Source organism: Triticum urartu, chromosome 7A (genome assembly GCF_056163025.1).
Source record: "Triticum urartu cultivar PI428250 chromosome 7A, HENAU_Tu73, whole genome shotgun sequence".
Lineage (NCBI taxonomy): Eukaryota > Viridiplantae > Streptophyta > Magnoliopsida > Poales > Poaceae > Triticum > Triticum urartu.
This window is the reverse complement of record NC_141879.1, coordinates 183,606,973-183,632,515: the sequence shown is the minus strand read 5'-3', so window position 1 is coordinate 183,632,515 and position 25,543 is coordinate 183,606,973. Positions and strand designations below refer to the sequence as shown.

At 43.4% G+C, this 25,543-nt stretch overlaps 2 protein-coding genes and 1 pseudogene across 2 annotated transcripts; all 3 read left to right on the top strand.

Annotated features, from left to right (window-relative positions):
• The first annotated feature begins 4,385 nt into the window (after positions 1-4,385).
• Positions 4,386-5,531, top strand: LOC147958894 (uncharacterized). The gene has a single exon (XM_087532351.1). The coding sequence runs from the start codon at positions 4,386-4,388 to the stop codon at positions 5,529-5,531; it is 1,146 nt and encodes a 381-aa protein (XP_087388477.1).
• Positions 5,532-9,706: 4,175 nt separating this feature from the next.
• Positions 9,707-11,979, top strand: LOC125521360 (putative peroxygenase 5). The gene is made up of 4 exons (XM_048686424.2): positions 9,707-10,116; positions 10,431-10,531; positions 11,383-11,508; positions 11,607-11,979. The coding sequence occupies exons 1-4, from the start codon at positions 9,862-9,864 to the stop codon at positions 11,764-11,766; spliced, it is 642 nt and encodes a 213-aa protein (XP_048542381.1). The 5' UTR covers positions 9,707-9,861; the 3' UTR covers positions 11,767-11,979.
• A 4,299-nt stretch (positions 11,980-16,278) lies between these two features.
• LOC147958893 (uncharacterized) lies at positions 16,279-16,832 on the top strand (annotated as a pseudogene).
• Positions 16,833-25,543: the final 8,711 nt, after the last annotated feature.

Below are 25,543 nucleotides of genomic sequence, written 5' to 3'. Positions count from 1 at the left end.
CACAAGATAATAATATTGGCGCGCGCTGGAAAAGTTACCGTTTATCCTCCGGCTTCTGTCACGGACAGGACAGCGTTTATTTTTTTTGACGAAATGCAGGCAGGTCACTGCTTTCATTCATTAAGAAGGGGAGTGCCTTAAGATAAGGCAAAAAGTGCTAGTTACAAAGTTACTGTGCAAGGTGAAAGAAAGGAAAGAGAAAAAGGAAATTACATTGCCAGAAATAGAACTCTCTTTTTTTTTGCAGGGAGAAACAGAACTCTCTTAACCATGATCTCCCAGCCACTGTGCACCCTTGAGGCCGGCAGTCCACCAAGTGCGCAGCTCGAGTACAATTCGATCACAAATATTCAGAAAGGGGGAAAATTTATGATTGAAGATGCGATCATTTCATTCTTTCCAAATGCCCCACCAAATAGCCATCACCAGCGAGGAGAAGGCCTGCTTCCTCTGGTTAGGGATTTTTTCCAGAGACAACAGCCACCAGTCAAGCAAGGAAGGAGCGCTGACATTCGGTCTGGCATCAAATGGAAACTGAAATTTTGTCAGGCAGAAACCCCAAACACCAGCTGTGAATGGGCAATCAGCAAAGAGGTGGTGAGCGGATTCGAGGCCAATTCTGCAGAGGGGGCGGACCGGGTCATGGGGCCATTTTCTCCTTGCAAGGTTGTCAGCTGTAAGACACTTTTCTTGCACAGCCAGCCAAGCAAGCATCTTTAATTTTGGGGGGATTTTGATATGCCAAATGATGTTCAAGAAAGGAGAGCTGACTCTGCCATAAAACTGTAAGTGGTATGCAGATTGTGCGCAATAAGTTCCATTCGCAGTCCATTTCCAACAAATTTCATCTTCCAATTCAGAGATGTTGAAGCTTTGTAATCTGTGCCATAAGTCAACAAATTCTCTTAGAACAGCCTCATCAGGGTTGCGCTTGATGAGCCGAATCCAGAGATTATCCGTGAGACCTTCAGAGACAGTGATCTGGCGCCTATTACAATGCTTATAAAGTAACGGGAAGGAAACCGAGGGGATCTCACCATGCAACCAATGGTCATGCCAAAAACTGAAGGACTTTCCATTCCCAATCTTGATTGAAGTACTAGCCACAAAAATAGCCTTAACCTCCTTGTCCATTGGCAGTGTTAACCCATGCCAAGATTTATCACCGTCAGTGGTGTTCTGCCAGAGCCACCTAACTCTCAGTGCCCTTCCTTGACAAATCAGATGAGGTATACCTGGCCCACCAAGCTCAAGAGGAGAGCAAACTTGAGACCATTTGGTCAAGCATTTTCCACCACTAACTGCATCTGACCCGGCCCAAAGAAAGGTCCTTCTCATCTTGTCGATTTGTTTAATAAACCATTTTGGCTGCTCAACGGCAATAAGTTGAAAAATAGGCATTGCAGAGAGAACGAATCTGACCAGAACAGTACGACCAGCCAAAGTAATCCATCGAGCTTTCCATGCGGCTAACTTCTTGGCAATCTTATCAAGCAAACCTTGGAAGAAAATTCTCTTGAGCCTCTTGTCCGAAAGTGGCATACCCAAGTAGGTGCAGGGGAAAGAATCAATTTGGCATCCAAGGGAGTTTTGAATGATGGTAAGGTCAATACCTTCGCACCTAATAGGCAAAATTTTACTTTTGGCCATGTTGGTGCCCAAACCAGAGGCCCTACCAAATAAGTCCAGAACACTAGCAATAGAAGAAATGTCTTGGTTGTCAGGCTTGAAGAAAATGACAACATCATCAGCGTAAATGGAAGCTCTGTGCTTGATGATCTGGTTACCAATAGGCGACAAAATGCCATGCTCTTGTGCTTGATCCATTAGTCTGCCAAGACAATCCATGACAAGCACAAACAGGAGGGGGGATAAAAGGTCACCCTGCCTGAGGCCACAACGGTGCATGATTTTTTCCATGGTGCAAGAGTTCACCAAGATCCTGGTGGATGACGAGAGAAAAAGGCAAGAAATCCAGTCCCTCCATTTTTGACTAAACCTCCTAAATCTCATAAGGTTGAGCAGGAACTCCCAAGAAACAGAGTCAAAAGCTTTTGATATGTCCAACTTTAACATCATAGTAGGAATCTTCTTCTGTCGAAGTGTTTTAGCCAAAGCCTGAACATATACAAAATTGTCATGTATGCTTCGACCTTTGATGAAGGCATTCTGACATTGAGATATCAGCCTATTCATAAGTGGTTGCAGTCTAGCTGCAAGAATCTTAGCCACCAACTTGACAACGTTTATTCTCGAGGCTACGACATGCTGCATCCTAGCTACACGTACGCACCTAGGCACGTACTCCTACTACGCTGTACTACTACCTTGTGTGCCCTTCGGAAGCTACTCTGTATATGAAATGTCGTGTACTTTCATTTTAGATTTTGTGGGCCTTAAGAAGTACTGCCTGTGACGGGCCCTCGCCTCTCCACGTAATCCACTGTTCCTACTTATTATGCTTTGATTTGAGGATACTGAGGGTCGGTACGATAATTTATTATTTAAAGAGTGCATTCCCGTGAACTATATGCTCCCTCCGGTCTTTTTGTTCACATATAAGATTTATCTGCAGTCAAGCCTCGTAAAATTTGATCAACTTTATAGAAAGAAAATACTAACATTCATAATGTGGAATCAGTAGTAGTAGATGCGTCATGACTTAAATTTTCATATTGTATAACTTTAGCATGGTAGATGTTAATATTTTTTCATATAAATATGGTTAAACTGATGTGACCAGAGGTGCAAAAAGAGATCAAGTTATCAAATCAAATAGTTTGACCATTGGCCAAATTACAATGAAAGTACCATCATCAGAACCACCAGCTGAAGAAGTCACGCCAAATTTTCGTACTCCAAGTTGGACATTGGTCGGTGCTATTCCAATTCAAGTAGCCTAATTTTTTTTAGTTTTTTTAGTAAGTTTCATCCGAATAGAAATCTTGTTTTGGTTGGTTAGATCCTGCGTGATCTATTTTGGTTAGGCGTGATCCTGCATGATTAACAACGTTGCCGGATTATTTTATTAGGAAAGTCCTAGTTATATGGTTGAGAGAGAGAGTCCTAGTTTTCCTTCTCTTTGTTTTGCACGTGAGTGTTTTGCACGTTAGGATAGAGTCCAGGTCGGTTTGTGAGCTCAGGGTCGCCTATAAATATGGCTGGCTTCGGCCATGTAACGCAGATTGGTTTTTCTTTAATCGTGAGTCAATAAAGTTACAGAAAAACGTCCCATGTCGAGGGACACCAAATATCGTCTTCGTTGCTGATCCGTGAGGATTTTGTTGCTGCTGTGCGTGGAGTCGATTCAATCTACTTGACGCAAGTTTTCGTTCTTACGGTCTTGCATCTTTGCTCGACCGGAATTTCTTGTTGCTGCTAGTATCGTGAAAGATCGGGACGTCGAACGACTCGCCATCTAGTCGAGTCTATATCAAGTGGTATTCAGAGCTAAGGTTGTTCACGGTACTGTGTTGATCAAGATGTCAACCTCGGTCAACAAGGGTGATGAGGTTGCTGCTGATTCTGAGGAAATAGTACGTCCAGTGTATGCGGATGATATTCCGCAAAATATTCGAGATGGTTTTGACCACACATGCAACTATATCAAGCAATGTCATGATGCGATCGGTAAAAGGATAGATGTCCTGATCACTCGGTTTGATGGTTTGGCGGACATCATCAATATGCCGGCGACGAATTTTGCCCCACCACAGACTGCTCCGGCGGCTCCACTGCATTATGCACCACCTGCTCGCGACGGACATGCCGGCGTGCATGATCGCCGTTTGGCGGCACAACCTCATGCTGGAGATGATGGTCTTGATGACGGCGTTGACCAGGTGGGGTACGCGCCACGACCACGACACTATGAGCCTCGTCCTGAAACTTCCGTTCGTGGCGGAGTGCATGACCGAGTTGGTCAAGCTGTGCGTGTGCCTGTGGATGATGGAATTGGGCGCATAAAAATTTCAATCCCTTCGTTCTCCGGCAAGTGCGAACCAGAAGGCTATTTGGAGTGGGAGATGCGTGTTGATCAAAATTTTGATGCCCACCATTATAGCGAGGAGAAGAAAGTTCAACTTGCTGGAATTGAATTCACCGGATACGCGCTAATTTGGTGGAATCAAATTTGTCGTTCAAGACATCGGCCGACGACTTGGCGAGGTATGAAAGAATTCATGAGGCGTCGTTTTGTTCCTGAGCACTATAAAAGAGACATGTACAACAAGTTGCAGCGGCTCTCTCAAGGTAATATGAGTGTTGATGAATATTACAAGGAGATGGAATTGCTTATGATACGTACAGGGACAACGGAGGATCCGGAGGCGACTATGGCTCGTTTCTTTAACGGGCTAAATATCGAGGTGCAGGATCGTGTTGAGATGGTGGTCTGCTACAACATACAAGATCTTGTGCACCAAGCTGTGCGTGCGGAACAACAGATTAAGCGACGCCAAGTCAACATTGTTCCCAGTACCACTTTGAACACATGGCGACGCTCGCAGTATAAGAGTGAGGATGTCGGTCCTAGCTCCAGGGCAACATCATCAAATCGCTCTCATGGTTCCGTGCAAAAGGATGCTTCAAAATCAGGACTGTCGATGGTTGATTCTAGTGCACAGTCGACCGGACGCACTAGTGACATAGAGTGTTTCAAGTGTGGAGGAAGGGGACATATGAAGCGTGAATGTCCTATTGAGAAAAGAGTGTTGCTCACGAGAGATGGCTATGCATCCGCTAGTGATGAAGAGGCAGTTTCTGACACTTCTGATGAAAAATCTGAAGATGTTGAAAATGTGGTTGCGAGTTTCGAAGCTGCTGAATCATATCCGTCTTTGATGGTGCAACGGGTGCAAGAAGATCGCATTGAGGATAAGGGGCAGCGATGGAATATTTTTCAAACTCAATGCAAAATCAACAACACTAATTGTAAGTTGATCATAGATGGAGGAAGCTACACCAACGCGGTTAGCAAGGACTTGGTGGATGCTTTAGCTTTGCCTACCTGGAAGCACCCACAACCCCACTGCGTCAAATGGTTATATCAGTCGGGGAAACTGAAAGTTACTCACAAGGTGCGTCTCAATTTTTCGGTTGGTGACTATACTGATACAGTGATTTGTGATGTATTGCCGATGGATGCATGTCACTTATTGTTGGGGAGACCGTGGCAATATGACCGTCATGCCACACATGAGGGACGGTCCAATACATACTCTTTTTGGAAAGCCGGAAGACGACATGTTCTGCGCTCTATGTTTATGGGAGAAATCATGGTGGACACAACTGCTTCACTGAAGAAGTCAATGAAATCTACCGCAAAACCGAGGACGGTTTTGTTTCAAGGAGGAGGGGATGATGTGACCAGAGGTGCAAAAAGAGATCAAGTTATCAAATCAAATAGTTTGACCATTGGCCAAATTACAATGAAAGTACCATCATCAGAACCACCAGCTGAAGAAGTCACGCCAAATTTTCGTACTCCAAGTTGGACATTGGTCGGTGCTATTCCAATTCAAGTAGCCTAATTTTTTTTAGTTTTTTTAGTAAGTTTCATCCGAATAGAAATCTTGTTTTGGTTGGTTAGATCCTGCGTGATCTATTTTGGTTAGGCGTGATCCTGCATGATTAACAACGTTGCTGGATTATTTTATTAGGAAAGTCCTAGTTATATGGTTGAGAGAGAGAGTCCTAGTTTTCCTTCTCTTTGTTTTGCACGTGAGTGTTTTGCACGTTAGGATAGAGTCCAGGTCGGTTTGTGAGCTCAGGGTCGCCTATAAATATGGCTGGCTTCGGCCATGTAACGCAGATTGGTTTTTCTTTAATCGTGAGTCAATAAAGTTACAGAAAAACGTCCCATGTCGAGGGACACCAAATATCGTCTTTGTTGCTGATCCGTGAGGATTTTGTTGCTGCTGTGCGTGGAGTCGATTCAATCTACTTGACGCAAGTTTTCGTTCTTACGGTCTTGCATCTTTGCTCGACCGGAATTTCTTGTTGCTGTTAGTATCGTGAAAGATCGGGACGTCGAAGACTCGCCATCTAGTCGAGTCTATATCATAAACTTTACGAAGTTTGATTTCAGACAATTCTTATATGCAAAGTAAAAAAAGACTAGAGGGAGTACTTCAAACTTCATGAAAAACATAGGTAAACTCACGCACGTGCAAAATTTGGTTAAAAAATTACTATCATTTGCAAGCTAGAGATAAAACCGCAAACCATTTGCTACAACCTAGGTTACGTAATTTCACATAAAAAATAAGTTATAAGTTGCAGCAATCACATACCATAAATAATTTTATTTCTTCTAGTATAAAATTTACTTGCCTCCCGGTGTTTCTACTCATTCTCTATATACACTTAATTTATAATTCTCTCAAACTTATAGACCTAATATTTGTGAAGTTTTTAGTAATGGTTCATATATATATGGACTTCAGATCAAATTTGTGTTCCTCAAGTTATGAGTACATTTTGCATTGAAATAGCTAAAACGACCAGGTAGTTGCCAAGAGGGTAAAATGTGGCAATATATTTCCTGAATAAGATAATTGTAGTCACAAAATTGTATTGTTTCTTTCCTGGAGGTGTTGCTGCTGAAGAACATTTCTTGTTGTCTTTATGATGTCAAGAGATGATTGGTGAGGATGATCGTTGTTGTAGTTCATCGTTCATTGTTTTGATGGTTCCTCCTCCTAGGCAGAGCTTCAGTCTTGTATGACTTTGATCTTTGTTGGCATGATTCTTTGTGTGTGTTTGCGTTAGTTTTAGTTGTGTCCGTCCTAGTCATTCAGAAGTTGGATGTGTGTTCACTGTGTTTGTATCCGCTCAATGCTTAATTCTAAGTCAATAGAAAACCATCCTTTATCAAGAAAAAAACATAGTTGTAGCTTGGACGATGTCGATGCTTCATTCCGAGTCGATAAAAAACCATCCTTTATCAAGGAAAAAAACATAGTTGTAACTAGGACGATGTGTATTTTCTTTCCTTGAACTATCACCATACTGTAGGTTTCTTCCCTGCTATTTTGTTGTTGTATACACACTTAACTTCAAATACAGTCACCCGCAAAAAAAAACTTCAAATACAATGTAAGCTTCATCCCTAAAAGGGGCAACCATGGTTAAAACCAATTTTTTATCCGATGTGGCATTGTTTTGGTGGAATATTTTGCCACCTAGTCAGGCCAAGGTGGCACACATGTAGTTTTTGCGTCAAAACATATGACGATGGACCTCCCAATGTGCTTATCTCTGGGCATTGCCACTATGGCGATGGTAGAATAGGTGGTGGCGTGGCTCTGAAGTTGGAGGTGGGGAGGGGGGAGGGGCCGAGAGGGCATGCCGACGTGTCCTGCTTCTAACCTGATTGTGCTTGCATCTGGATATTAAGTGGGAAGAACCAAGGGAAGGGGCCGTCTCACCCACATGGAAGGGGGGGGGGCTCAGAGGTGGCGATAGAGTTAGACACAACATACCGAGATTGAGAGGGGAAGGGGATGCCAAGGCCGTTGGTACTTCTACTTTGATCGTTGGTCTTTACTTTAGGATTTAGATAGCCCCTCTAGTCTGTAAAATAAGTCTTTTCTAACATACTAATAGTGCTTGAACCCTATAAATCTTGTTTTTTGACCGGAGGAAGAGAAATTAAAACGTCACTTCGCTCGCCCTCTGGCACTCCTCTAAGTGTTTTACGAGAAAATCTTTTATAGACACAAGGAGTGTGAAAATCCTTAATCACTAGGCAAGAAAGCCCCATGGGAACAAAAAGGATACAATTAGTTCAGAATCGGAAAATGTACAATTTCAAAGGAAAGAAGGTGTTTATGGTACAGATGTTGAGCAAGTAGAAATCCATCAATTTTGGACATGTTTTGAAACTAGCTAATAGGAGTCTTTCTCGAGGTGAATGCGAGAGCATGGATGGTGAGGTAATTTTAATGATGTTTACTTCGAATTTACATAGTCCTTATATTATAAAACACTAGACATGCATATTTAGCACAAACATGGTAGCTTGGGTAGTGACAGGGCTAGTGGGACGAGGGGTTGGGGCATGGCCTCTTCAAGATTGATACAATTATGTACATATATACTCTTCAATTTTTCATGTAAATCAGGCAATAATTTGTGACTGCTCCTTGTGTTCGGGTGCTCCTTGACTGTAATGCTATAAGTTTGAGATTGTGTGGTGATAAGGTAGATGCAAAAGAAATGGAAAACACATGAGCAGTGTGAGAGAGACCGTGAGAGGCGAACAACCCCATACGCGGGACAGATGCACATAGGGTTTGTTTGGTTGGCTTGCACAAAAAGTAGCCTAACTCAGGCACCATTCTCTGACGTTGGATTTTGGAGGCCTAATATAAGGCCAGGATTGCTGCCTGGCGAAGGAGCTGCATGTCAGGACTCCATCCAAACAGACCCGTAGTACGATAAGGTCAGCCTCAGTGTTGTGGCGTGAGTTGTGCGCCTGTGACCACACTACTCTCTCTCTCTCTCTCTCTCTCTCTCTACAAAGCCATTTGATTTGAGCTCCTCACATGTACCTCTAACTAACCGCCGGCTAGGTAGCTTGCTTGGGCGTGTATACGGTGGGTCATAAACATGTTTGCGTAGAATGAAAATATCACATTGCACACATCACAACACACACTAGAACAATAACTATTGTCAATGAAGAGAAGATACCAATTGGGCACTTGGCTCTACAACAAACCGTTCACTCCATTTTAAGGACCCTTTGATTCAAAAAAATCATAGGATTTTTGGAGTATTTCGATCTTTTGGCATCTTTTCTTTGTACATCATTGGATTTGTAGGATTGAAATGCTTAGGAAATTCTTCTAAGGATTGCATCACACTACATTTTGAAGGGACATTCCCGTCCAACAAAAGATATAGTTACAATTCATTTGTTTTTCCATGATGTCAAATCACTCTTTGACGTTATTCGTGAAAAATACTCTCTTTCCTGTAAATTCTTATGGTTTTGTTATTCTATAGGGTTCACACTCTAATCTTTTGTTCTTCTTTTTGTCTATTCCTATGGTTTGAGAATTTTTTCAATTAAATAGGTCCACGAATCCCCTCGTCGGCAAGGGCACACTCTTCCCTCTAGCCAGTGAATTCGCCTCCTTTTGCATGCCCCTCCGAAGTGGCGGGGAGGGGAATTTCAGTGTCTTTGCTTCAGCAAGTAGTTTAGGTTAGGGTTATTTAATCCTCACGCGTGCGACACTTTGACGAAACGACTGCAACTCTAGGTCGCTGGTCCTTAGGGCACACACACGAAGACTTTTCGTTTATCATCGACAAATCAATCCCGCTTTGATATGAGTGCAGCGATAGTGGCACGTCGGCGACACATTCTCGTAAACGGTAATGGTCGTTCGTGGTCTAGAGACTTTGATATAATTTTTATTATGTTTGAGATGCGTTGTACTCCTTCCTGGTTGAACTTTTGTAGTAATATATTTGAATTTTTTTTGAAAAGAATTAAATATACACTACACGCTCTGCATACGTGGCCGCGCAACGTCGACAAGCTTCCGTATAAAGAAACCAGCGGTGGGGCGGTGCGAAGTCAAAGGAAGGAAACGAGATCCTGGAGAAATTAAATGAAGTGATCGCATCGCATGCATGGCTGGCTGGTGCCCGCGCGCACGGCACCATGGACGGAGCACTACATAAACCCCACGAACTCCCAGCGTACAACCACACCAGCGCAAGCCACTCCCGCTTTCCTCTCCCCGCGCCACCTTGGCATCATCATCGCCGACATATCCAGCTGATCTTCACCTCCCGCTTTCCCGCCCCTCGATCGCCGGCCGGCCGAAACCATCCATCCATCCATCCATGGGCTCCAGACCCGCGGACGCCGCAGGGGGCCAACAGCAGCAGCAGGCGGAGGAGCCCTCCATGGCGGACGTGTACGGCGGCCACGAGCTGACGCCGCTGCAGAAGCACGCCGCCTTCTTCGACCGGAACAGGGACGGCATCATCTACCCCTCCGAGACCTACCGAGGGCTGCGCGCCATCGGCTGCGGCGTCGTGCTGTCCGCCGCCGGCACCGTCTTCATCAACGTCTTCCTCTCGTCCAAGACGGTACCGGTACGTAGACTGTTAGTTATACTGCTACTATAGCGCTCCACTGTTGTTGATGGCTTGGTAGTCCCTGCCCATTGGTCTAGTTGCATTCTTTCGGCGGCAAAGCAGATGCCAGCCGTGAAAAGAAAGCGAGATCGAAACAAGGCATACTATTACTACTCTACACCACTGTAAAGCAGCTGGAATCGTCAAAACTGAACAAAGATCTCTCTTAACGTGGCACAAAATGGGCTTTCATTATTAGTAGTTCTGGCGTAAAGAGGCGCTGATCGAGCCGAGATTAATTTATGTTATCGATTCTCGTTGTGTTGCTGCAGGCGAACGTGAAGCCCCCAGCTTTCAAGTTCCCCATCTACGTGAAGACCATTCAGCAGGGCAAGCATGGGAGTGATACAGACGTCTACGACACCCAGGGCAGGTACTTATAGATACTGTACTACAGTACTTATCTCATACAGTACTAGTACCATGTGCCCATCGCCCCTAGGGCGGGCACATCATGCATGCTACTTATTGCTACCCCATGCACATGATCTTCGGGAGAATCTACTTATTACTGGTAACTGGTAAGATATGAAAGGAAGGATAGTTGCACATTTCTAAAAGGGCCAACTGCATGGAAAATTAAAAGGAATCGACTGACTTTCAAGTCAGATATGAAAAATATACTCAGACATACAAGTAAATAGTTCAAATGTGCAATTGGAGAGCAAACTACAACAATCAATTGATTCCATACAAGTAAATAGTCGAGTAATTGGTCTAAAGCAAATCCGTCTTTTTACATAGTGCAATAAAAACAACAAGTGTGCGTGAATCTATAACGGTATACTTTTGCTATTATAGGTCACCATCTTTTTTCCCTATAGCACACAAATGCATATAACTACGAACGAGGTATTACAAGTATATAGGCAACATCTACGTGTATCTTCAAAACTTTATAGAAGCTTCTAAATATAAGGTCCACCCCTTGGGGCTTCGATGTTAGGCGCAACTCCCTAAAGCCTAAGAGAAACAAAATAGCAGTTTTTTTTTGAGGGATAACAAAATAGCAGGTGAAAGGTATGGTTGCCAACATGGGCCAGTGGCATAATAGATTGCTCTTGTATGATGCTAGAGAACTCCTACTACTGCCAAGTTGCACTTCCCAATGCTAGTTTGTATTAGAAGGAATACAGTGATGCAGTTCTAGATCATTGGCTTTCTTAATTAGAATGACTACCATGGATGCATACTTGCTAACTTTTCAGTTTGTCAAAATTGCAGGTTTGTTCCTGAAAAGTTTGAGGAGATATTCAAGAAGCATGCCCACACTAGGCCTGATGCCCTAACGGACAAAGAGCTTGGGGAGATGCTTAAAGCAAACAGGGATCCTAAAGATTTCGCTGGACGGTAAGGTTACTTCATCTAAAGTATGAATAATGTAAAATGCAACTATCGCGTTCTTTTTTAGCTCATGTTTTTGGCACATCCACACAAAAAAATGGCAGGGTGGGCGCTTTCGTAGAGTGGAGACTTCTCTACGCGCTGTGCAAAGACAAGGAGGGATTTCTTCACAAGGAGACTGTCAAGGCGGTCTATGATGGCAGCGTGTTTGAGAAGTTGGAGCGAGAAAAGAAGGAAGCTAAGGAATTTGCCAAGAAGAAATGATGAAATGTCCTCCGATGCCCACTCATTTGTGGTTCTGTGCAATTATCTGTAGATTGGGGTGTGCTTGTGAGTTCCGTTCCCAAAATTATTGTTGTGGTCGTTTGGTTTCATTTGTTTCTGGTTTCATGCTTCCTGGAATGAGGCTGGGAGCCTGATTGTAAATGTATAGAAACTGCTTGCAAATTGGGGAAAAAACATTCACATTTGTTTTAATTTTGACATTTTGTTGTTATTCCTTGCTTATTTACGTCTCGCCAAACAACTGACTCCTTATCCCATCCGAGTCTCCACTTTATCTTCAAGAAGATACACACATTGCTACTAATTTCCAAGTAACTAAGTTGTATGAACTTCCCTGTAAAAAAAAGGTAATTTGTATGAACTTCCATGAAAAAGAAACTAATTTGCACGAACTTGATGTTCACTTGGGTTTCACGAGTACCTTTTTCACTTATTTTATAAGTTGTAATTGTGTGCAAATCGACGACGAAACTTTTCCATTCGGCCGACAAAGAACAGTGACGTTTACTTTTCATCAATGAGAAATTTCAAGATCAAACATGAATTCATTTACTTAGAGTGCATTAAAAACAAATTAAGTGATGAATAGTGATGCTAACTGGTGCGCACTATTCATTGATGCCTTTGCCTTTTCATACCTCATAGCTTCAATCGTGTTTGAACTTATAATTTTACATATCTAATAACAAATAAATGAAAACGAGCTTATTGCCGGATCACGCAACTCCTCTGCCTAACAAGATATGATGATGCAAATCAACCTGTGGTTGGATGGTTAAAAGGACATTGGCATCCCTCCCGCCAATCAGATTTTAAGTCCCAGACTTGATATTATTGCTCGCATTTTTCTGGATTTTATTTCAGGCCTTCCGATAATGTGCTCTCGGTGGGTGGAGATGTTCCCGTCGACTACAGAGACGTCTGCGATGACTTCGTCAATCTCAAAATGATGTGCCGACTCTGTCTCTCGAAGATGTTCATATGGATAGGGTGTGCGTACATGCGTTTGTATAGGGATTAATGTATCTACGTATGTATGAGTGTCTCCGTTTGTTATGTGTTAAAAAAATGGTAGAACAAGATACGATGATTGACTCCCTGAGCTGTGATGTATGCCCACCTTGTACGAACGTACAGTTTGGAAAGGCTGGCCACTACTTTCGCGACCCAGATTCGTTCGCGACCTGCCTCTCGGCCGTGCACGCGTACGCACTCTCCTCGAGGTCGAGGTCAATGTTGCACTTGTGTGGGACGGTTGATTGATCGAGGTGTCGGATCGTGCTGCACGTCAAGAAGACCTCCCGGCGGTGCTGGCCGGAAGGCGCAGGGTGCGTCGTGGCCGCCCACGACGAGGACGACTCGCCGTCCTCTCGACACGGCCTGCCTCCCATCGTTGCTTGCATGCAGTGCGCGGACGCCCCCACCAGTCGACCGGTTGTTTGCACGCGTCGCCAACGCGCGCGGCCGCTACCACAGCGTGCGTCGTCGAACTTCGCGGCCGCACGCCGTGGTGGTACTGGTGGTGGTGTGGGGTAGTGCACTGGCATTCCCTGCTCCGCCCAGTCGCGGTCCAGGTCGCGTCCGTGCTACTAGAAGCCACTTTGGCTGGCTGTGTGGGCGCCGCTTTCGTGCGCGCGCGGGCGAAGCAACCGGTCGATCGATCCGTCGAATCACGTTCCCAGATGTTTTTTTTTTGTTCCCAGATGTTGTTCCTCCATCGGGCGAAGAATTGCTGAATGGGGGCGCAGGACGTGTCGCGACCTGCCGTGTCGGCCGTACGTGACCACTGAAATCAGACAGGCAAGTAGGGTTGCATACGATCCCCGTGCACTCCATCACGATCCATCAATAATCCAGCGGTGTTCCGAAATACTAGTAGTACTACCTTGCCGCCACATCACATCGATTGGTAAAGTTAACACTAGAAGGTGAAAGGATTTTCAGGAAAAATAATAATTTAATCCCTTGAGACAAGAACCAAGATTGACTGAAAAGCTTGCATGTAGGTGTACATCGGTGCATGTCTCCTAAAGACAATAGGAGTACTTTTTTTCTTGAGACAAGACAATAAGAGTTTTTTTTAGGCAAGACTATACGATTACTTCCTCCTTTACGGTTTATTGTGCTTATTTTGAAATTTTAGTTTTTTGCATTTTATAAGGCTTAATTTGGTTGTTCCCCATCACAAATTCATATTTCAAGTGCATTAAATCATTGCATGTGATTATTAAGAGAAAAATTGACCAATACATGTACTTTATGCATGCATGCATTGCAATTAATGCATTGGTAAACATAATTTTTTGAGAAAAACAAAAGCATTAATTGGGTGCTTTTTCAAACTACAAAGAGTATTCCATCACTCATCATCTACCTTGATTAATGAGATTTTTGAATTGAGCCATATGAATCAGAAAGAAGGGAGTATATAAGTACCACAATACACAGTTTGACTTGCGAGTTTCTTTCAGCCCCTTGGTCCATAGCCGTTGGTTTTGTGCCGGGGCAACAAGCAGCTAGACGTTGGGCAAAAAAAGACAGCTAGACGACTTAGGCCCGATTGGGCCACAGTAAAGCCTACGGCTGGGGTGGCGTGCAATGGAGCCCAGGTGTGGAGTCTTGCGGGCTTGTCGCGGTGAGTAATTCGGGAGTAGTCGCTATATGCTTTTAGGTGCCGTAGACGGTCCATTCGATGTGTGGATGCGCCGCTATTGTAACTTTCTGAACTCTCTGGGAATCTCTTCCTTGTCTTCTATTAATGAATGATACGCATATTTATGCATATTCAAGAAAAAAAGAAACAGTGCACTACTATTGTAACTTTCTGGACTCTGGGAATCTCTTCCCTCTCCTCTATTAATGAATGATGCGCACACTCGTGCGTATTTAAAAAAAAGAAGCAGTGCACCGCTATCGTCTTTGCCATCGTCAGCGAGCATGGTGCTCAGCATGAATGTCCTGAGACCCAAGCTATCGACCGTAAATACTTAATTTTGTGTTTATGTTTTAAACTATTTTGAATGGATTTTGTCAAATTCATCGCGTACGGTCGGCTGTTTAAAATTTTCTTTGACCGATAGCTTCATCACGTAGTTTCACATGACATTCATTACGACGATCCTACTGCATCGCACACACCGTATTTCTTCTCCTCTGTTCTTTGTCTCACAGCCCTCATGTTCGTCCCTTTCGACGCCGATGCCGTTCCTCTTGGCCTTCTTGCCCGCATCCTACTACATTGAGTATTTAATCAAAAACTATCACATTTGCCGGAAACGTGACGAAAAACTACCACTCTATAATTTTGTGTGAAAAACTACCAATTTTTTCCTAAACCGTGGCAAAAAACAACCAACTCGCGAAAGCGCTCGCTTCGCCCGCGTTAACCCCAATTCTGACCGTTTGGGCCCGCGAACAGTTGCCACGCTGGCTAACGGACGGCCGGCGCGCGTTGACGGCCGTTAACGGCCCGTCCGTTGTCGGGACGTCGGCTGTCGGTCGACCAATAAGTGAGAGCGAGCGAGCTCAGCCACTCGCTCATTCTCTTCCTCCTCGCTCGCTCTCACTCATCCTCATCCTCTCCCTTCTCCCTGGTGCTCTGAGCTAGGTCAGCCTATCATCGTCGCCGCCGCGGCCATTGCTGCCGGTAGAAGTTGAGGATGCCATCCTGGAATGACGAGGAGAGCTAGGACGAGGACATCAACATGGTTTCAATGGATCCTCAGCTCTTTGTAAGTGCATAATGGTGGAACAGAGTTAGGGTTAGGGTTAGTTCATCGAAGTTGGAGATTCCAAGTTGCTTTTGGTTTGATTCGAAGTTTCTTTTGCAGAAAACCCCTGACAGTGTGGTGGAACCATTTTTCTGTGGTTCTTACACTGAATCTGAGCCGACGTACATGATGCATCATCAGAGGCCGAAGAAGATGGTGGCTTTTGAAGGTGCTTTGACTGGGAGGCGATTCCTGGGTTGTCCTGTGCAGTAGGTATTAAATCTTGAACGCTAACTTGTTTTGCTGGTGGAGATGTGTGATGTGTTTTGCTGCTGGAGATGTGTGGTGCAGCATGTGGTGCAGAGATGTGTGATGTGCAGAGATGTGTGTTGTAGTTTAGAACTGAAACTTGAAAGTGCCATACATATGGAAGCTATATGTGAAAGTAGATCTTTAGTTAACTGAATTCAAAACATGACTGAACCTGAGAACACCTACATGCAGAGATCTTTAGTGTACTGTGAACTGAATGTATTAGTTAGGTGTTTACTGAATATAGCTGTTAACTCAAAAAGAACAGAGTTAAATGAATTTATATTTACTGCTTAATATAGCTGTTAACTGAATTTATCTCTGATGCTAAGTCAGGTGTTGTGTGCTTACTATGAAAGAATTATGTTTGCATAATTCAGAGAGCATATTGATGTTGGTGTGAACTTTGGTTATCTGTACTAAGTTTGTTACTAAGTAATTTGTGCTTAATTATAAATAATTGCTTCTCTAGGATGTAGGTGTGAACTGTGGGGTTGTGGAGTGGGTGGATGGTCCTTGGCCAGAGATTCTACAAAGGTGCCTAACAAGGATTTGGGACATGTACCATGAGCAGAACTTGGGGAGGGTGAAGGACAAACAAGCCCATGAGAAAGAGGTGGCCAAGCTACAGAAGGAAATTGATTTCCTGTCAAACAACTACAGCCAGTTGGTGGAAGATGTATCCAAGCTTTTGACTATCAAGATGGCAAGATGTCTCATGACATGGACTATACCAGTCAGGCAATCAATGATCTAAATGCAAAGAAGAAACAACTTGAGGATCAAGCAAAGATTGAGATAAGTATGGAAAAGATGAAGCTTGCCAAGGAGCAAAGGTGCATTCTTCAAAGCCAAGCAGATATCATTCAGAACATGAGGAAGGCCATGAAGGAAGTGGAGGGGGACAGGGACCTACTTAAGCAAGAGAAGAAGAAGCTGGAGTATCTGATTGCTGATCTGCTCAATGTTGGGCATGCCAGCAAAGATAAGCTGGAGAGGATCAAGGCAATTATGAATGAGTGAAGTGCTTGGTGTGTGGGTTAAGTAATTAGTAGGCCTATATATATAGCTGGCCTTGGAATGTCATGCATGTTAGGTGTATATTTTGGGAAAGTTTCATGTGCTTTCAGAATGGTATGAGGGAGGAAGGTATTGTTATGGTTTAAGAACTAGTTGGTTTTATCTATGATGTAATGACTATTATGTTAAGACCTACTATGCTAAGTGAGTACTCATGCTAAGTTAAGTAAGTAAGAAAGTTTTATCTATGATGAGGCTGCTTTACTCTGCATATATCATGTGTGGATAGCTGACAGTAGTGACATAGTTGGAAGTGGCAAGTAGCAAGTAACATATATAGCAAGTAGCTTAGATAGTGTGACAAATAACTTAACATATGTAGCAAGTAGCAAGTAGCAAGTAACATATATAGATAGTCTGACATAGATAGATAGTACTGCCATTCATAGTCTGACATAGAAAGCAACTAGTAGTAGATAGTGCCTGACATATATAACAACTAGTAGTAGATAGTGTCTGACGAAACTGAACCTAGGAACTTACTGAACTTACGAAAGTTCGGGACTGACGAAACTGAATTTTTTTGCACTGAAGTAACTGAAGGCAGCACTTCACTCCTCCTTCTTCAGCATCTTCAGGCGCTGGGAGCGGCGCACTGCAGTCACGGCCACCCTCTTCTTCTTGCCCGGCGCCGGCTCCACCACATCTTCCTCGCCGCCATCTTGTTCTTGCTTCACGACGACGCCGTCTGGGAGATCGACCTCCGGCAGCGCATCCACGTGGATTGGGAGGTTCCTGTCCCCCTCCACGACATCGAGGACGGGAGCCAGCAGCTGCACTTCAGGCTCGTCGTCGGAGAGGACAACGACCTCATCCACCTCGTCGTCAGATTTGTCAGACGACTCCTCCTCATCATCTTCACTGGACTCGTCGTCAGAGGACTCGTCGTCTAAAGACTCGCCGTCAGAGTCGTCAGAGGGCCCAAGGACCCATGGATTGCGCCTCTCCTAGTAGGCGTTGTTGATTGGGGCTGGGAGCGCGAGGACGACGTGGGTGACGTGGTACGCGGCGGCCGGCGGCGTGGTGGATGAGCGGTACATCCACCATCGGGCGCGCTGCATGGGGTCGGGGGAGCGATGCACCTCGCGCATCGCCCACAGCAGAATGGTCGGCGGCGGGATGGTGCGGCTGTTGGGTAACGTAGTAATTTCAAAAATTTCCTACGCACACGCAAGATCATGGTGATGCATGGCAACGAGAGGGGAGAGTGTTGTCTACGTACCCTCGTAGACCGGAAGCGGAAGCGTTATGACAACGCGGTTGATGTAGTCGTACGTCTTCACGGCCCGACCGATCAAGCACCGAAACTACGGCACCTCCGAGTTCTAGCACACGTTCAGCTCGATGACGATCCCCGGACTCCGATCTAGCAAAGTGTCGAGGAAGAGTTCCGTCAGCACGACGGCATGGTGACGATCTTGATGTTCTACCGTCGCAGGGCTTCGCCTAAGCACCGCTACGATATTATCGAGGAGTATGGTGGAGGGGGGCACCGCACACGGCTAAGAAAACGATCACGAGGATCAACTTGTGTGTCTATGGGGTGCCCCCTGCCCCCGTATATAAAGGAGTGGAGGAGGGGAGGGCCGACCCTCTCTATGGCGCGCCCTAGGGGAGTCCTACTCCCACCGGGAGTAGGATTCCCCCTTTCCTAGTCCAACTAGGAGTCCTTCCATGTAGTAGGAGTAGGAGACAAGGAAGGGGAAGAGGGAAGAGAAGGAAGGAGGGGGCGCAGCCCCTCCCCTTAGTCCAATTCGGACTAGGCCTTGGGGGGGGGGGGCGCGTGGCCTGCCTCTCCCTCTCCCCTAAAGCCCAATAAGGCCCATATACTTCTTCTCCCGTATTCCTGTAACTCCCCGGTACTCCGAAAAATATCCGAACCACTCGGAACCTTTCCGATGTCTGAATATAGTCGTCCAATATATCGATCTTTACCTCTCGACCATTTCGAGACTCCTTGTCATGTCCCCGATCTCATCCGGGACTCCGAACTCCTTCGGTACATCAAAACTCATAAACTCATAATATAACTGTCATCGAAACCTTAAGCATGCGGACCCTACGGGTTCGAGAACAATGTAGACATGACCGAGACACGTCTCCGGTCAATAACCAATAGCGGAACCTGGATGCTCATATTGGCTCCTACATATTCTACGAAGATCTTTATCGGTCAGACCGCATAACAACATACGTTGTTCCCTTTGTCATCGGTATGTTACTTGCCCGAGATTCGATCGTCGGTATCTCAATACCTAGTTCAATCTCGTTACCGGCAAGTCTCTTTACTCGTTCCGTAATACATCATCTCGCAACTAACTCATTAGTTGCAATGCTTGCAAGGCTTATGTGATGTGCATTACCGAGAGGGCCCAGAGATACCTCTCCGACAATCGGAGTGAAAAATCCTAATCTCGAAATACGCCAACCCAACATGTATCTTTGGAGACACCTGTAGAGCTCCTTTATAATCACCCAGTTATGTTGTGACGTTTGGTAGCACACAAAATGTTCCTCCGGCAAACGGGAGTTGCATAATCTCATAGTCATAGGAACATGCATAAGTCATGAAGAAAGCAATAGCAACATACTAAACGATCGAGTGCTAAGCTAACGGAATGGGTCAAGTCAATCATATCATTCTTCTAATGATGTGATCCCGTTAATCAAATAACAACTCTTTTGTTCATGGTTAGGAAACATAACCATCTTCGATTAACCAGCTAGTCAAGTAGAGGCATACTAGTGACACTCTGTTTGTCTATGTATTCACACATGTATTATGTTTCCGGTTAATACAGTTCTAGCATGAATAATAAACATTTATCATGATATAAGGAAATAAATAATAACTTTATTATTGCCTCTAGGGCATATTTCCTTCAGTCTCCCACTTGCACTAGAGTCAATAATCTAGTTCACATCGCCATGTGATTCAACACTAATAGTTCACATCACCATGTGATTAACACCCATAGTTCACATTGTCATGTGACCTATACCCAAAGGGTTTACTAGAGTCAGTAATCTAGTTCACATTGCTATGTGATTAACACCCAAAGAGTACTAAGGTGTGATCATGTTTTTCCTGTGAGAGAAGTTTAGTCAACGGGTCTGCCATATTCAGATCCGTAAGTATTTTGCAATTTTCTATGTCTACAATGCTTTGCACGGAGCTACTTTAGCTAATTGCTCCCACTTTCAATATGTATCCAGATGAAGACTAAGAGTCATCCGGATCAGTGCCAAAACTTGTATCGACGTAACCCTTTTACGACGAACCTTTTGTCACCTCCATAATCGAGAAACATATCCTTATTCCACTAAGGATAATTTTTTACCGCTGTCCAGTGATCTACCCCTAGATCACTATTGTACTCCCTTGCCAAAATTAGTGTAGGGTATACAATAGGTCTGGTACACAGCATGGCATACTTTATAGAACCTATGGCCAAGGCATAGGGAATGACTTTCATTCTCATTCTATTTTCTGTCGTGGTCGGGCTTTGAGTCTTACTCAATTTCACACCTTGTAACACAGGCAAGAATTCTTTCTTTGACTGTTCCATTTTGAACTACTTCAAAATCTTGTCAAGGTATGTACTCATTGAAAAAAACTTATCAAGCGTCTTGATCTATCTCTATAGGTCTTGATGCTCAATATGTAAGCAGCTTCACCGAGGTTTTCTTTGAAAAAATCATTTCAAACACTCCTTTATGCTTTGCAGAATAATTCTACATTATTTCTGATCAACAATATGTCATACACATATACTTATCAGAAATGATGTAGTGCTCCCACTCACTTTCTTGTAAATACAGGCTTCACCGCAAGTCTGTATAAAACTATATGCTTTGATCAACTTATCAAAGCGTATATTCCAACTCCGAGATGCTTGCACCAGTCCATAGATGGATCGTTGGAGCTTGCATATTTTGTTAGCACCTTTAGGATTGACAAAACCTTCTGGTTGCATCATATACAACTCTTCTTTAAATCCATTAAGGAATGTAGTTTTGTTTATCCATTTGCCAGATTTCATAAAAATGCGGCAATTGCTAATATGATTTGGACAGACTTTAGCATCGCTACGAGTGAGAAAATTTCATCGTAGTCAACACCTTGAACTTTGTCAAAAACCTTTTTCGACAAGTCTAGCTTTGTAGATAGTAACACTACTATCATCGTCCGTCTTCCTCTTGAAGATCCATTTATTTTCTATGGCTTGCTGATCATCGGGAAAATCCATCAAAGTCCATACTTTGTTCTCATACATGGATCATATCTCAGATTTCATGGCCTCAAACCATTTCGTGGAATCTGGGCTCATCATCGCTTCCTCATAGTTCGCAAGTTCATCATGTTCTAGTAACATGACTTCCAGAACAGGATTACCGTACCACTCTGGTGCGGATCTCACTCTGGTTTACCTACGAGATTCGGTAGTAACTTGATATGAAGTTACATGATCATCATCATTAGCTTCCTCACTAATTGGTGTAGTAGTCTCAAGAACAGATTTCTGTGATGAACTACTTTCCAATAAGGGAGAAGCTACAATTACCTTATCAAGTTTTCTACTTTCCTCCCACTCACTTCTTTCGAGAGAAACTCCTTCTCTAGAAAGGATCCATTCTTAGCAACGAATGTCTTGCCTTCGGATCTATGATAGAAGGTGTACCCAACAGTCTCCTTTGGGTATCCTATGAAGACATATTTCTTCGATTTGGGTTTGAGCTTATCAGGATGAAACTTTTTCACATAAGCATCACAACCCAAAACTTTAAGATACGACAACTTTGGTTTCTTGCCAAACCATAATTCAGATTGTGTCGTCTCAACGGATTTAGATGGTGCCCTTTTTAACGTGAAGGCAACTGTCTCTAATGCATAACCCCAAAACGATAGTGGTAGATCGGTAAGAGACATCATAGATTGCACTATATCCAATAAAGTACGGTTATGATGATCGGACACACCATTATGCTGTGGTGTTCCAGGTGGCATGAGTTTGTGAAACTATTCCACAATGTTTTAGTTGAAGACCAAACTCGTAACTCAAATATCTGTCTCCGCGATCAGACCGTAGAAATCTTATTTTCTTGTCACGATGATATTCCACTTCACCCTGAAATTATTTGAACTTTTCAAATGTTTCAGACTTATGTTTCATCAAGTAGATATACTCATATCTGCTCAAATCATCTGTGAAGATCAGAAAATAATGATACCCGTCGCGAGCCTCAATATTCATCGGACCACATACATCAGTATGTATGATTTCCAACAAATCTGTTGCTCGCTCCATTGTTCCGAAGAACGGAGTCTTGGTCATCTTGCCCATGAGGCATGGTTCGTAAGCATCAACTGATTCATAATCAAGTGATTCCAAAAGCCCATCAGTATGGAATTTCTTCATGCACTTTACACCAATATGACCTAAATGGCAGTGCCACAAATAAGTTGCACTATCATTATTAACTTTGCATCTTTTGGTTTCAATATTATGATTATGTGTATCACTACGATCGAGATCCAATGAACTATTTTCATTGGGTGTGTAACCATATGAGGTTTTATTCATGTAAATAGAACAACAATTTATTCTCTTACTTAAATGAATAACCGTATTACAATAAACATGATCAAATCATATTTATGCTCAACGCAAACACCAAATAACACTTATTTAGGTTCAACATTAATCCCGAAAGTATAGGGAGTGTGCGATGATGATCATATCAATCTTGGAACCACTTCCAATACACATCGTCACTTCACCCTTAACTAGTCTCTGTTTATTCTGCAACCCCCGTTTCGAGTTACTAATCTTAGCAACTGAACTAGTATCAAATACTGAGGGGTTGCTATAAACACTAGTAAAGTACACATCAATAATATGTATATCAAATATACTTATGTTCACTTTGCCATCCTTCTGATCCGCCAATCACTTGGGGTAGTTCCGCTTTCAGTGACCAGTCCCTTTGCAGTAGAAGCACTTAGTCTCAGGCTTAGGACCAGACTTGGGCTTCTTCACTTGAGCAGCAACTTGCTTACTGTTCTTCTTGAAGTTCCCCTTTTTTCCTTTGCCCTTTTCTTGAAACTAGTGATCTTGTCAACCATCAACACTTCATGCTCTTTCTTGATTTCTACCTTCATCGATTTCATCATGAAGAGCTTGGGAATCGTTTTCATCATCCCTTGCATACTATAGTTCATCACGAAGTTCTACTAACTTGGTGATGGTGAGTAGAGAATTCTGTCAATCACTATCTTATCTGGAAGATTAACTCCCACTTGATTCAAGCGATTGTAGTACCCAGACAATCTGAGCACATGCTCACTAGTTGAGCGATTCTCCTCCATCTTTTAGCTATAGAACTTGTTGGAGACTTCATATCTCTCAACTCGGGTATTTGCTTGAAATATTAACTTCAACTCCTGGAGCATCTCATATGGTCCATGACGTTCAAAACGTCTTTGAAGTCCCGATTCTAAGCCATTAAGCATGGTGCACTATACTATCAAGTAGTCATCATATTGAGCTAGCCAAACGTTCATAACGTCTGCATCTGCTTCTGCAATAGGTCTGTCACCTAGCGGTGCATCAAGGACATAATTCTTCTGTGCAGCAATGAGGATAAACCTCAGATCACGGATTCAATCCGCCCCAAGTATTTGGCCGATAAGAAGGATGGCAAGGTGAACAAAGGTATATGTGATATACATGTTATTGATGTGTACCTTACTAATGCTCGCAGTAGCACCTGGGTATTTGATACTGGTTCTGTTGCTAATATTTGCAACTCGAAACAGGGACTACGGATTAAGCAAAGATTAGCTAAGGACGAGGTGACGATGCGCGTGGGAAACGGTTCCAAAGTCGATGTGATCATGGTCGGCGCGCTACCTCTACATCTACCTTCAGGATTAATATTAGACCTAAATAATTGTTATTTGGTGCCAGCGTTAAGCATGAACATTATATTTGGATCTTGTTTGATGCGAGACGGTTATTCATTTAAATCAGAGAATAATGGTTGTTCTATTTATATGAGTAATATCTTTTATGGTCATGCACCCTTGAAGAATGGTCTATTCTTATTGAATCTCGATAGTAGTGACACACATATTCATAATGTTGAAGCCAGAAGATGCAGAGTTAATAATGATAGTGCAACTTATTTGTGGCACTGCCGTTTAGGTCATATCGGTGTAAAGCGCATGAAGAAACTCCATACTGATGGACTTTTGGAACCACTTGATTATGAATCACTTGGTACTTGCGAACCGTGCCTCATGGGCAAGATGACTAAAACACCGTTCTCTGGTACTATGGAGAGAGCAACAGATTTGTTGGAAATCATACATACAGATGTATGTGGTCCGATGAATATTGAGGCTCGTGGCGGATATCGTTATTTTCTCACCTTCACATATAACTTAAGCAGATATAGGTATATCTACTTAATGAAACATAAGTCTGAAATGTTTGAAAAGTTCAAAGAATTTCAGAGTGAAGTTGAAAATCATCGCAACAAGAAAATAAAGTTTCTACGATCTGATCGTGGAGGCGAATATTTGAGTTACGAGTTTGGTGTACATTTGAAACAATACGGAATAGTTTCGCAACTCACGCCACCCGGAACACCACAGCGTAATGGTGTGTTCGAACGTCATAATCGTACTTTACTAGATATGGTGCGATCTATGATGTCTCTTACTGATTTACCGCTATCATTTTGGGGTTATGCTTTGGAGACGGCCGCATTCACGTTAAATAGGGCACCATCAAAATCCGTTGAGACGACGCCTTATGAACTATGGTTTGGCAAGAAACCAAAGTTGTCATTTCTGAAAGTTTGGGGCTGCGCTGCTTATGTGAAAAAGCTTCAACCTGGTAAGCTCGAACCCAAATCGGAGAAATATGTCTTCATAGGATATCCAAAGGAGACTATTGGATACACCTTCTATCACAGATCCGAAGGCAAGACTTTTGTTGCTAAGTTCGGAAACTTTCTGGAGAAGGAGTTTCTCTCGAAAGAAGTGAGTGGGAGGAAAGTAGAACTTGACGAGGTAACTATACCTGCTCCCTTATTAGAAAGTAGTGCATCACAGAAAACTGTTTCTGTGACACCTACACCAATTAGTGAGGAAGCTAATGATAATGATCATGAAACTTCAGGACAAGATACTACTGAACCTCGTAGATCAACCAGAGTGAGATCCGCGCCAGAGTGGTACGGTAATCCTGTTCTGGAAGTCATGCTGCTAGATCATGATGAACCTACGAACTATAAATAAGCGATGGTGAGCCCAGATTCCGCAAAATGGCTTGAAGCCATGAAATCTGAGATGGGATCCATGTATGAGAACAAAGTGTGGACTTTGGTTGACTTGCCCAATGATCGGCAAGCAATTGAGAATAAATGGATCTTCAAGAAGAAGACTGACGCTGACGGTAATGTTACTGTCTACAAAGCTCGACTTGTCGCAAAAGGATTATAGCAAGTTCAAGGAATTGACTACGATGAGACCTTCTCACCCGTAGCGATGCTTAAGTCTGTCCGAATCATGTTAGGAATTGCCGCATTTTATGATTATGAAATTTGGCAGATGGATGTCAAAACTGCATTCCTGAATGGATTTC

What these genes read in the sequence shown, in the direction of transcription:
- LOC125521360 (XM_048686424.2), top strand. Translation starts at nt 9,862, where the DNA reads ATGGGCTCCAGACCCGCGGACGCCGCAGGGGGCCAACAGCAGCAGCAG. An exon ending in TCTCGTCCAAGACGGTACCG is followed by an intron (nt 10,117 to 10,430) that starts GTACGTAGACTG and finishes GTGTTGCTGCAG; the next exon opens with GCGAACGTGAAGCCCCCAGC. An exon ending in GTCTACGACACCCAGGGCAG is followed by an intron (nt 10,532 to 11,382) that starts GTACTTATAGAT and finishes TCAAAATTGCAG; the next exon opens with GTTTGTTCCTGAAAAGTTTG.
- LOC147958894 (XM_087532351.1), top strand. Translation starts at nt 4,386, where the DNA reads ATGGTGGTCTGCTACAACATACAAGATCTTGTGCACCAAGCTGTGCGT.